This window comes from Carassius carassius, chromosome 25 (genome assembly GCF_963082965.1).
Source record: "Carassius carassius chromosome 25, fCarCar2.1, whole genome shotgun sequence".
In the NCBI taxonomy this organism is placed as follows: domain Eukaryota; kingdom Metazoa; phylum Chordata; class Actinopteri; order Cypriniformes; family Cyprinidae; genus Carassius; species Carassius carassius.
The window spans coordinates 24,020,832-24,034,368 of NC_081779.1; the positions used below are offsets into that span (position 1 = coordinate 24,020,832).

Sequence of the window (13,537 nt, forward strand, 5' to 3'; positions counted from 1 at the left end):
TTAGGAAAACAGTGTGTCAATAATGCAAAATGATAGTTAAAGGCAGTTCATCAGTGAATTCAGTGATGTCATCTCTGTTCAGTTTAAATAGTGTCTGTGCATTTATTTGCAATCAAGTCAACGATATCGCTGTAGATGAAGTGACCCCAGCTAAGCAAGCCAGAGGAGACAGCGGGAAGGAACCGAAACTCCATCGGTGACAGAATGGAGAAAAAAACCTTGGCAGAAACCAGGCTCAGTTGGGGGGCCAGTTCTCCTCTGACCAGACAAACCAGTAGTTCAATTCCAGGCTGCAGCAAAGTCAGATTGTGCAGAAGAATCATCTGTTTCCTGTGGTCTTGTCCTGGTGGTCTTTTGAGACAAGGTCTTTACAGGGGATCTGTATCTGGGGCTCTAGTTGTCCTGGTCTCCTCTGTCTTTCAGGGATGTAGAGGTCCTTTCTAGGTGCTGATCCACCATCTGGTCTGGATACGTACTGGATCCGGGTGACTGCAGTGACCCTCTGATCTGGATACAGACTGGATCTGGTGGCTACGGTGACCTCGGAATAAGAGAGAAACAGACTAATATTAGCATCTAACATTAGCATATTAATGCAGCCTAAAAATCCTTTAACGGATTTGGATATTAAAAGCACATTAGTATGTTATATGTAAGCCAGGTTAAAGAGATGGGTCTTTAATCTACTGTAGATTTAAACTGCAAGAGTGTGCCTGCCTCCCGAACAATGTTAGGTAGGTTATTCCAGAGTTAAGGGGCCAAATAGGAAAAGGATCTGCAACCCGCAGTTGATTTTGATATTCTAGCTATTATCAAATTGCCTGAGTTTAGAGAACGTAGCGGACGTAGAGGATTATAATGTAAAAGGAGCTCATTCAGATACTGAGGTGCTAAACCATTCAGGGCTTTATAAGTAATAAGCAATATTTTTAAATCTATACGATGTTTGATAAGGAGCCAGTGCAGTGTTAACAGGACCGGGCTAATATGGTCATGCTTCCTGGTTCTAGTAAGAACTCTTGCTGCTGCATTTTGGACTAGCTGTAACTAAGCGTGCAGAACAACCACCCAATAAAGCATTACAATAATCTAACCTTGAGGTCATAAATGCATGGATTAACATTTCTGCATTTGACATTGAGAGCATAGGCCGTAATTTAGATACATTTTTTCGAGATGGAAAAATGCAGTTTTACAAATGATAGAAACGTGGCTTTGTAAGGAAAGATTGCGATCAAATAGCACACCTAGGTTCCTAACAGATGACGAAGAATTGACAGAGCAACCATCAAGTCTTAGACAGTGTTCTAGGTTATTACATGTAGAGTTTTTAGGTCCTATAATTAACATCTCTGTTGTTTCAGAATTTAGCAGTAAGAAATTACTTGTCATCCAGTTTTTTTATATCGACTAAATGGTAAATGGACTGCATTTATATAGCGCTTTCAACAGACCACATGGCCATCCAAAGTGCTTTACAAGTTGCCTCACATTCACCCATTCATACACTCATTCATACACCGACTGCAGTGTCAGCCATTCAAGGCACCATCCAGCTCGTCGGGAGCAGCTGGGGTTAGGTGTCTTGCTCAAGGACACCTCAACACTTGGTCAGGTGGAGCCAGGGATTGAACCACCAACCTTCCAGTTTGTAGACAACCTACATGAACCACTGAGCCACTGCTGCCCCATTGTGCATTCCATTAGTTTTTCAAATTGGTGTGTTTCACCGGGCCGCGAAGAAATATAGAGCTGAGTATCATCAGCATAACAGTGAAAGCTAACACCATGTTTCCTGATAATATCTCCCAAGGGTAACATATAAAGCGTGAAGAGTAGCGGCCCTAGTACTGAGCCTTGAGGTAGTCCATACTGCACTTGTGATCGATATGATACATCTTAATTTACTGCTACGAACTGATGGCGGTCATATAAGTAAGATTTAAACCATGCTAATGCACTTCCATTAATGCCAACAAAGTGTTCAAGTCTATGCAAAAGAATGTTGTGGTCAATTGTGTCAAACGCAGCACTAAGATCCAATAAAACTAATAGAGAGATACAACCACGATCAGATGATAAGAGCAGATCATTTGTAACTCTTAGGAGAGCAGTCTCAGTACTATGATACGGTCTAAATCCTGACTGGAAATCCTCACATATACCATTTTTCTCTAAGAAGGAACATAATTGTGAGGATACCACCTTTTCTAGTATCTTGGACAGAAAAGGGAGATTCGAGATTGGTCTATAATTAACTAGTTCTTTGGGGTCAAGTTGTGTTTTTTTGATGAGAGGCTTAATAACAGCCAGTTTGAAGGTTTTGGAGACATTTCCTAATGACAATGAGGAATTAATAATAGTCAGAAGAGGATCTATGACTTCTGGAAGCACCTCTTTTAGGAGCTTAGATAGGGTCTAACGTACATGTTGTTGGTTTAGATGATTTAACAAGCTTATACAATTCTTCCTCTCCTATAGTAGAGAATGAGTGGAGAATGAGAGAGAATGACTGTTCCTCAGGGGGTCTATAGTGCACTGTCTGATGCGATACTGTAACTGAAGGCTGAATGGTTGCAATTTTATCTCTAATAGTATCGATTTTAGAAGTAAAGTAGTTCATAAAGTCATTACTGCTGTGATGTTGGGAAATGTCAACACTTGTTGAGGCTTTATTTTTCGTTAATTTAGCCACTGTATTGAATAAATACCTGGGGTTATGTTTGTTTTCTTCTAAAAGAGATGAAAAGTAATCGGATCTAGCAGATTTGAATGCTTTTCTGTAGGATAGGTTACTTTCCCGCCAATCAATACGAAATACCTCTAGTTTTGTTTTCCTCCAGCTGCGTTCCATTTTTTGGGCTGCTCTCTTTAGGGTGCGAGTATGCTCATTATACCATGGTGTCATACTGGTTTCCTTAACCTTCCTTAAGCATAAAGGAGCAACTGTATTTAAAATGCTAGAAAAGAGACAGTCCGTAGTTTCTGTTACATCATCAAGTTGTTCTGAGGTTTTGGATATGCTAAGGAATTTGGATACATCAGGAAGATAACTTAAAAAGCAGTCTTTTGTGGTAGAAGTGATGGTTCTTCCATACTTGTAACAAGAAGTAGAATTTACAATTTTGGCTATATGAAGTTTGCACAAAACTAAATAATGATCTGAGATATCATCACTTGGCTGCATAATTTCAACACTATCAACATCAATTCCACGTGACAGTATTAAATCCAAAGTATGATTTCGACAATGAGTAGGTCCTGAAAAGTGTTGTCTAACCCCAATAGAGTTCAGAATGTCTATAAATGTTGATCCCAATGCATCTTTTTCATTATCAACATGGATATTAAAATCACCAGCTATTAAAACTTTATCTGCAGCCAGAACTAACTCGGATGTAAAATCACCAAACTCTTTAATAAAGTCTGTGTGGTGCCCTGGTGGCCTGTATACAGTAGCCAGTACAAACATAACAGGGGATTTATCATTAACATTTGTTTCTCTGGATAATGTTATATGAAGCACCATTACTTCAAACGAGTTATACTTGAAGCCTGCCCTCTGAGAAATCCTGAAAACGTTGTTATAAATTGAAGCAACACCTCCCCCTTTGCCTTTTAGACGCGGCTCATGTTTATAACATATAAAATTATATGTTGTAATGGCTGTATATATACACATATCCCTGAACTAAGTACATTTCTGCAGTTGTTATTATGTTTAAATAAAAACAAAAAGGAGTCAGTGGTATTTGATATCATAATTCGTTTTTATTGTAAATATACAGAGAGGAAAATTGCAGTGGCCAAGACGAGCTGACTGAAGTTATCAAGTACGGTACTGTTTGCAGATTTACCGGATTTGCATCGTCACGGACATCACACTCCGGAGTCGAATGCACAAAGTCTCAACTACCGAGTATGCACGTCCAAAATCAGCGTACTTCGTATTGAGAAACGCGCACAGACCTACGTCACCAGTCTATTTGCCTAATCTTCCCGGTACTTTACACTGCGGTGGAAACGCAGAAAGCAACAGGTCTTGGGGGAAAAAAGTTCCTGGGGAAAAAAGTTCCTGGTACAAATGTTCCGGGTAATTTCGGTGATCTTTCAGTTTAGTACTTTTAATAATTAGTTCATTCAAGAGCAAACAATGCAAGATACATGTTTCAAATCACCCTTTTTGCTGAAATAACTACAGTAATACAGGCAATATTTGTCATGTTAGAAAATACACGTACATTACAGAACTTGCATAACATTGTGATGAAGGTATGGCGTGGCCATAAGGTTTTGTGCTAGAGCAGAGTTTACTGTCAATGCAGTAAATGTCCTCACTGTGCCATATGACTCAATCTATACTGTAGCAATGTCCTCACTGTGCCATATGACTCAATCTATACTGTAGCTGTACTTTTCAGATGTATGTGAGGTATATGTGCAGACTCTACCATGGTATATGCCTCTACATACAGTATCACGTGGCATAATGTAATGTAAAATACTGTATTTGATACCATCTGTCTCCCTTTTTCAGCTACATCGCTGATCAGTTCCTCCCCCTTGTATCCTGCTGTATGTTCACAAATTGCAAAACACACAGGTTTACAAATAAGGCCGTCCTCAAAAGTTGATTTTGTCTGGTTTTGCTCACTTCTGAATGGCAATTTGTCCCCAAAATATGATTAAGTAGGAACACACACACACAGCTTTATGAAAGGCAGTTAATGTGAATTAAACACTTATTTTCTGTACTGTACACTTTTGATGATCTGTTGTGATTTTAGTATACTGAGAGTTTTGAAAATGTCATAGTTGTTTGTGAAAATAGAACCAAAGTGTATTATTATGCATAATTAATGCACAAAAGAGCAATATTTAACTGCTCTGTGATACATCACTGAAATTAATTTATGTTAATTTCCTAAAAGTAATAATAAGCATGCACTCACATTGTAAAAAATCGGGCCATGCCTATCACACATACATTTACCAGCATTGGATTTCCTTGCTCAGTTATGTCGTTGTACTTCTTCTGAACCATAAAGAGATTTGTATGAGCATTTCTTGATTCACTTGTACACATGCGCTTGAATTTAAGATTAACTGTGATTTATAAAGAGGGATGTGTTTAGGAAAACATGTTTAGATTATTTTTACACGAGGTTCCCTTCTGGTGCCCCAGCATAGATACCTGAAAGTCTGCAGGCATTCTAAAAAAAATTATACTTTCTCACCCACCCCCATCAAATTGGTTTTACAATACCAATGCATTGATGTAACCACTCGTGGATGTACCACTACTTGTGGTAGACATTGACCACTGAAGATATTATGGTCATGAACAAGTCCAAGGGTGTGACCAGTTCAGTACAACCTCTTGTTTTCATGTTGTAATTATGTTTTATATTATAAGGCCTGTGGCATTAAACCTTCAGCATTAGAGAACTAGGACAGTGTGAGTTTTGATTTAATGCTGACGTGCTGATCTGAAGGTGAAGTTTCTTTTAAAGGTTGGAAGATGCCGTTTTATAAATACACGAAGTTGCTGCTGGTGCAGATGTCTGCAGTTTGCTTTACCTCAGCAAAGGCTGTGTCCTCATTTAGAAAATAGCAAGACCTTTTCTCATTGAGGAAAGAGGAGCAGAGAGAAGCTACTGGAGGGCTTAGCTCTGAAAATAGATGACATATTTTTCACTTCGGTTTCCTTTTTGCTCATTTAATGAACGTGCTTAAGTGTAACTGCGGAAGTAACTGATTAAAGCTAAATTAGTCTTGAAATAAAGTTTAACAGTGCATTTCTGCAGTTCCCTTTTATGTTGAAACTGTTCTCAGATCTGTTCTTCATGAATCTGAGCGAGTGAACCATGAAAACTGGTAGGAGTAGTCAAGGAGAGCATTGTAAATTGAGCATTTCTTTCAGAACTGGTCCGAGAAATGGGATGAACTGTGTCGGCAGCCACATGTTACAGGCTTGATAATTGGGTCAAGAGTGCAGAGAACTCAGTCCACAGCACTGAATGGCATTATTATGACAACCCTACAGTTAAGGCACAAAGCACAGTCACAGTTCTGTGACAAATACTTTGAATTTGTCTGAGAATGCATAGGCCATACAGATCTGCTAGATGGATGTCTCACTCTCACCCAGTCACACACACTAGGAAGTTCTCTTAGGATCAGGACTGTCAGAACTAGCATGTCAACCCCTCAGTCACACTTACAAAATAAAATCTGTGAGATCCCTTAGGCTCAGCTGTGTCAGTGATGGAGGAAGGTCTCGCTAAATATATACCCTGACCAGCCTCTTGTCAGAGCCCCCCCAACCCATGACCTATTTCCCTCACTCTCTGTCTCTCGCTTCCCCTTTCTCTTTATTTCCTTCCCCCCACTTTTGTTGTGTCTTTCCTTTTATGTAGTCTACTTCTTGGCTATGTTCAGAATAGCATATTACCATACTGTAAAGCAAAGTGCAGTTGTGATGATCACCGGCTGGAGGGCACTCCATCCCAGATTTCTGCTACTCTATGAATGACTTCATGCCCCATAATCCTCTGACCGGTCTCATCATCACTCATTGTTTTCACCTGTATCTCATTAGCATGGTTAGCTCACCCTATATCAGGCCCTGTCCACGTGAACACGGGTATTTTCAAAATGAAGATTTTTCCATGTGTTTTAAACATTGAACATTTTTGAAAACTCCTGCCAGGGTGAAGATTTTCAAAAACTAAGGTTGTAGCGTTATCGTGTAGACAGAAAAACTTTTTAGCTTGTGACATCGGAGCATGCGCTGTCATCACTGCCTACTGGAAACTTTTTCAGGCTTCTGATTGGCCAACATGGTTTTACAGTTAAGATTATATCGCCACCTGTTGGTTCGGCATGCTCTTGACAGTGCTTCATAGCATGCGTTTGCATTTTCATGTGGATGGAGATTTTTTTTTTTAAAAAGAAGAAGGAACTACATTACTACATGTACATATGGACATGGCCTAAGCCTATTTGTCATTCATTGTTAAGTCTTGTATGTGTCATTATTGCAATTGCAAGCCTTGTGTTCTGGTTCTCCTGTCTTTGTTCTTGGTCTTGTTATTCTGCCTGTTTTCTATATTACTCTGTTTGCCTCGTTGGTTTGGTCATTGCATTTGCGTAACGTTTGTGGATTACTCCTTTAATACAGCATTTGGATCCTCTATACCTTCATGTCACCATGAAGTTTATAACAGCTGTGTTTTTTTTTCTATGAAACACAAAAGAAGATAACAAAACTGTGCTTTGATTTAACTAAAGCGAGTGAACTAATCAATGCAACATGGCCACAATTTAACTAAAATTAAAGGTGCACTAAGCGATTATTGCCAAACGATGTTGATATATGAATGCACCAAAACAAACACAACCCTTCCCCAACAGGACTTCGCCCCTATTTTGATAACTCCGCCCCTCACATACTTACACAACCCTGGCAGCAACGATGATGGAATCTGCTATGCCTGCCAGAATTTGAGTGAAAAAGCTAAATGAACTTAACTCACCTATCAAGAAGAAACAAAGCCACCCTGGCTTCTAAATCTAGGCCTTCCCGCTCCTTAAGTTCTCTCCACTGCTGGAAGTTGCTCTGATATTTTTACGTGAGTACTACCACTCGCCTGATCGTAACTCTTCTTTTTAATGTTTTGTTCCTCAAAAATGTTCCTCTTATTTTATCTGCCATCTCTTGCTATCTATAGTCGATCAGCTAGTATCTGTCTACACTCACTGAGCGCTCTTTTCTACCCATCATTACTAGACAAGCCCCTTATTGCTAATTGGCTGAATGTGTTGTTTGTAACTTGGTCTGACACAGGTCTAAAGCATTTTTCAAAAACCGCTTAGTGCACCTTTAAGAGAAATAATTAGTACAACATGGCCGTGATTTAACTAAAAGTAAGCGTACTAATTAATCCAACGTGGCCACAACTAAACTATAACTAGTTAGTGCAACATGGCCACGATTGAACTAAAATTAAGGAACAAATTAGTAAAATGTGGCGATGATTTAACTAAAACAAGAGAACTCATTAGTGAAATGTGGCCATGATTGAACTAAAAAGAGCAAATTAATTAGTGCAACCTGGTCATGATTGAATTGAAAAGGCTTAAAATGTCACAGTGTCTGGGTTGTGTCCCTGGGTTTCCACTAGATGTCCCCCTTTCTCACGGTGTCTGTCACCTTATCACTTCCTGTTCCCTTATTTGGTCACCTTCCTCCTTGTTAGTAATTGATTGTTCCCCACCTGTCTCCTGTTCCCTCATTATCCTTCTGTGTATTTATACCCGGTCTGTCTGAGTCTGTGTTACGGAGTCCTTGTTTAATGTTGAGGTTATTTCATGTCCGTCATCTTGCCTTGCCTTGCCTTGTCTTCGTGTCTTGTATGTTTGGATATTCTGGTTTTGACCCTGCCTGGACTGTTTACCCCTCTGGATTACCCTTTGAATAAATATCATACCCGCACTTGGTTCTCTCTCCTGTGTTCTCTGTAACACCGATCGTGACAGAAGGACTCCGTCACACTAGGAACCAGCGGTATGTCATTTTTCCGTTCCCCAGCCAAGATGGCGGAGCGGCGAACCAAGTACCTTCGGTTGATCGCCCTCCGCCAAGAGGGCAATGAAGTGGGTGCCCTGGCTCAGGTGTTCTGGTCCCTGGCCGAGGGCATGGGCTACAACGATGCGGCCCTCAAGGACTATTTCAATGGCGGGCTGGATGATCCAGTGTCTCATGAGGAGATGGCACAGTTAGAGACACTGGAATTCTGGGAATTCGTGCGCTACCTGCAGCATCGGCTTCGGTGGGATGCCCCAGCCACTTCGGTCTCTTCCGGCGGGGTGGTCGTCAGCCCAGCACCACTGCCCAGGATGGCAACCAGCCAAGCGCCACAACCCAAGATGGCCACCAGTCCAGCACCACTGCCCAGGATGTCTAACAGCCAAGCGCCACAGCACAAGATGGCCGCTAACCCAGCGCCAATGCCCAAATTGGCCACTTTTCCAGCGCCACAGCCCAAGATGGCCGCCAGCCCAGCGCCAATGCCCAAATTGGCCACCGGTTCAGCGCCACAGCCCAAATTGGCCACCGGTCCAGCACCACAGCACAAGGTGGCCGCTGACCCAGCGCCAATGCCCAAATTGGCCACCGTTCCAGCACCACAGCCCAAGATGGCCGCCAGCCCAGCGCCAATGCCCAAATTGGCCACCGGTTCAGCTCCACAACTCAAGATGGCCGTCAGCCTAGCGCCACAGCACCAGATGGCCGTCAGCCTAGCGCCACAGCACAAGATGGCCGTCAGTCCAGCGCCACAGCACAAGATGGCCGCTAACCCAGCGCCAATGCCCAGATTGGCCACCGGTCCAGCGCCACAGTACAGGATGGCCGCCAGCCCAGCGCCAATGCCCAAATTGGCCACCGGTTCAGCGCCACAGTACAAGATGGCCGCCAGCCCAGCACCACAGTACAAGAGGGCCGCCTGTCCAGAGTCATGGCCCAAGATGGCTGCTTGCCCAGCGCCGTTGCACAGGATGAGAGTCTCAGTTGACCCTCCGGAGTCTAGTCAGGTGCCAGTTGACCCTCCGGTGTCGAGTCAGGTGCCAGTTGACCCTCCGGAGTCGAGTCAGGTGCCAGTTGACCCTCCGGAGTCGAGTCAGGTGCCAGTTGACCCTCCTGAGTCGAGTCAGGTGCCAGTTGACCCTCCGGAGTCGAGTCAGGTGCCAGTTGACCCTCCGGAGTCGAGTCAGGTGCCAGTTGACCCTCCGGAGTCGAGTCAGGTGCCAGTTGACCCTCCGGAGTCGAGTCAGGTGCCAGTTGACCCTCCGGAATCGAGTCAGGTGCCAGTGAACTCTCCAGAGTCAGGGCTAGTCACCGCTGATGCTCCAGAGTCAGGGCTAGTCACCGCTGATCCTCCAGAGTCAGGGCTAGTCACCGCTGATCCTCCAGAGTCAGGGCTAGTCACCGCTGATCCTCCAGAGTCAGGGCTAGTCACCGCTGATCCTCCAGAGTCAGGGCTAGTCACCGCTGATCCTCCAGAGTCAGGGCTAGTCACCGCTGATCCTCCAGAGTCAGGGCTAGTCACCGCTGATCCTCCAGAGTCAGGGCTAGTCACCGCTGATCCTCCTGAGTCAGGGCTAGTCACCGCTGATCCTCCTGAGTCAGGGCTAGTCACCGCTGATCCTCCTGAGTCAGGGCTAGTCACCGCTGATCCTCCTGAGTCAGGGCTAGTCACCGCTGATCCTCCTGAGTCAGGGCTAGTCACCGCGGATCCTCCAGAGACTAGGCGGGTCACCGTTGACCTTTCAGAGTCAAGTCAAGTCACCGGTGATCTTCAAGGACTGAGTCAAGTCACCGGTGATCTTCAAGGACTGAGTCAAGTCACCGGTGGTCTTCAAGGACTGAGTCAAGTCACCGGTGGTCTTCAAGGACTGAGTCAAGTCACCGGTGGTCTTCAAGGACTGAGTCAAGTCACCGGTGGTCTTCAAGGACTGAGTCAAGTCACCTCTGATCTTCAAGGACTGAGTCAAGTCACCTCTGATCTTCAAGGACTGAGTCAAGTCACCGGTGGTCTTCAAGGACTGAGTCAAGTCACCGGTGGTCTTCAAGGACTGAGTCAAGTCACCGGTGGTCTTCAAGGACTGAGTCAAGTCACCGGTGGTCTTCAAGGACTGAGTCAAGTCACCGGTGGTCTTCAAGGACTGAGTCAAGTCACCGGTGGTCTTCAAGGACTGAGTCAAGTCACCTCTGATCTTCAAGGACTGAGTCAAGTCACCTCTGATCTTCAAGGACTGAGTCAAGTCACCATTGATCTTCATGAGCAAATGCAAGTCACCAATGATCTTCATGAGCAGTGTCAGGCCAGCACCAATCTTCTGGAGTCCAGTAAGGACACCAGGGGATCACCAGAGTTTCATTGTCCCATTGATCCAGCCGCACGGAGGTCTGCTCCGCCTTGGGGGGCTCTGGTCCTGACCACATGGCTGTGGTGGTCTTCCACTCCGCCCTGGAGGACTCTGGCTTCGTCCACAAGGACGTGGTGGTCTTCTGCTCCGCCCTGGGGGGCTTCCGTCCTGACCACACGGTTGTGGTGGTCTTCTGCTCCGCCCTGGGAGGCTTCCGCCCTGACCACACGGTTGTGGTGGTCCTCTGCTCCGCCCTGGGGGACTCCAGTCTCCACCAAACGGACGGTGTGGTCTTCTGCCCTGCCCTGGAGGGGCTTCATGTTGTTTTTTGTTTTTGTGTTCACTCCTGTCCCTGTTCCTCTCTGTGAGCCTGGCCCTCCGTCCCTCCCCCTGAACCTCCTCCGGTCCTCCTCCCTCCTGGTCTCTCTGTTTTGTGTCTACACTTCTGGTATCTGTTCCCCATGATTTTTTTTTTCTGGCCCTCCGTCCCTCCCCCTGAGCCTCCACCTGTCCGCCTCCCTCCTGGTCTCTGTTTTGTGTCTGTCGTGGAGCGTCTGGGAGCCGCTCCGTAGAGGGGGGGTACTGTCACAGTGTCTGGGTTGTGTCCCTGGGTTTCCACTAGATGTCCCCCTTTCTTACGGTGTCTGTCACCTTATCACTTCCTGTTCCCTTATTTGGTCACCTTCCTCCTTGTTAGTAATTGATTGTTCCCCACCTGTCTCCTGTTCCCTCATTATCCTTCTGTGTATTTATACCCGGTCTGTCTGAGTCTGTGTTACGGAGTCCTTGTTTAATGTTGAGGTTATTTCATGTCCGTCATCTTGCCTTGCCTTGCCTTGTCTTCGTGTCTTGTATGTTTGGATATTCTGGTTTTGACCCTGCCTGGACTGTTTACCCCTCTGGATTACCCTTTGAATAAATATCATACCCGCACTTGGTTCTCTCTCCTGTGTTCTCTGTAACACCGATCGTGACAAAAAATCAACAAATCGAATATTTCACCTGTTTACAGTTAAATTCAGTTGATTTGAAATAAGAAAACATCAAACCTCAAAAATGGGCAACTTTTTAAGAAGAAGAAAATGTGAGACTAAATGTCATTTCAAAACAAAATATCTTTATCTTAATTATGGCTTATTTTAGAAATTGTATACAAAATGCAATTATAAATTTTATACAAACATGACAGCTGGAAAAACAATGTAGCATACAGTATTACTGTTTGAGACTTGCAGTTTTGCGATGAAATGGAAGGTGAACGTTTTTGAGTGTAACAGAGTATCAAAAAAGAAAAAACCTGGGGCAGGGACTTGGTTCTATGCATTGGTCATTGATTGGAATTTGAGATGTGGGCGTTTTGCTCAAAAGTGGACTCAAGATGAACGCAAGCTTGCGAGAGCAGAGTGTAAGAGACTAAATGATCAGATAAGTCCTGTATACAGTATGTCCAGAGAGAAGTCTGAGGATTTCACTGGAAGGTCCAATTATGACTTATTGATTTAACATTACAAGGTCAAAATAAAATAAACAGAAACATACATGCATGAACTGATAACAGCAGCATATGTTATATGCACAGATTGCTCCATCTAAAACCCTTAAGCTTGCTGTTTAACCCCGACTCTCACCCTGTTTCCAGGAGTTCGTCTGGCCTACTGCAGAAAGCCCACGAGGAAGTATCTCTCCTCTCAGAACTGCTTTTACCCCAGTGATATTTCTTTTTCACAGCCATGTGGCCGTGCACATGTTTGACTGTGAGTGTGAATAAATGTCCATGTGTTTGGAAATGTGTAAGCAAATAATGTGTGCTTGCATGTGTTATGCAGTGTTGTTTTCTACTTTCTACTTCTCGTAATTAGGATTGCTGGTGTGGTATTCTTGCTATTGTTTGTATTCGTTTTCCAAGTTTGTTGAAGTACACTACCTTTTAAAAAGTTTGGGGTCAGAGTTTTTTTATTATTATTATTCATCAAGATAATTCATACAAACACATTTACCAACCTCAATCTTTTGAACAGTGTATATGAATGTATATGATTCAGTATCATATTGTATACCTACAGTAAGTGCCATTGTATTACCATCTGATGCCATCATTGTACCTCCAGTACTTTCCCACATCATTTCCTGTCCTTGTCTACTCCCCCGTCTATGAAAATGGCAAAAAGGGCAAAGCAGAATGTGTCTAATTATTTTTTTGAGCCCTTTCTTTCTGAAGTAGCAGTCTGAAACGTTTTGTTCATGTCATGCTGTTAGGATAATGACCCAGGTACAGGTTTACCTGCATGCTGTGTGAGTCATCTGTACGTGTTTGACTTGAATCACGTATGAAGGACTGTCCGCTGAGTGCTTTAACCACTGAGTCAGTCAATTAATGTAATTTCTTTCTTTATGTCGAGCCTTGTACTGATTTCTCCTTTCATTTTCCTTTCAGGTACTCAGTTGAGGGTTTTCTTGATAAAAACAAGGACCCACTTTTCCAGGATTTCAAGCGACTGATGTACAACAGGTAGTTGTTTAGAGACTTCAATGTTTCTTTCATTGAAATTATCAATGTAATAATTTTATTCAACTGTTTATCACCCTCTTTTCTAATCCTTCCATG

At 43.6% G+C, this 13,537-nt stretch overlaps 1 protein-coding gene across 1 annotated transcript in view; it reads left to right on the forward strand.

The window, feature by feature from the left end:
* Positions 1-13,537, forward strand: part of LOC132104459 (unconventional myosin-Ig-like) — a 58,820-nt gene that overhangs the window by 9,586 nt on the left and 35,697 nt on the right. The window contains exon 13 of the mRNA XM_059509937.1: positions 13,367-13,441. Coding sequence (XP_059365920.1) covers positions 13,367-13,441 — 75 coding nt within the window. The remainder of the gene's footprint in view (positions 1-13,366; positions 13,442-13,537) is intronic.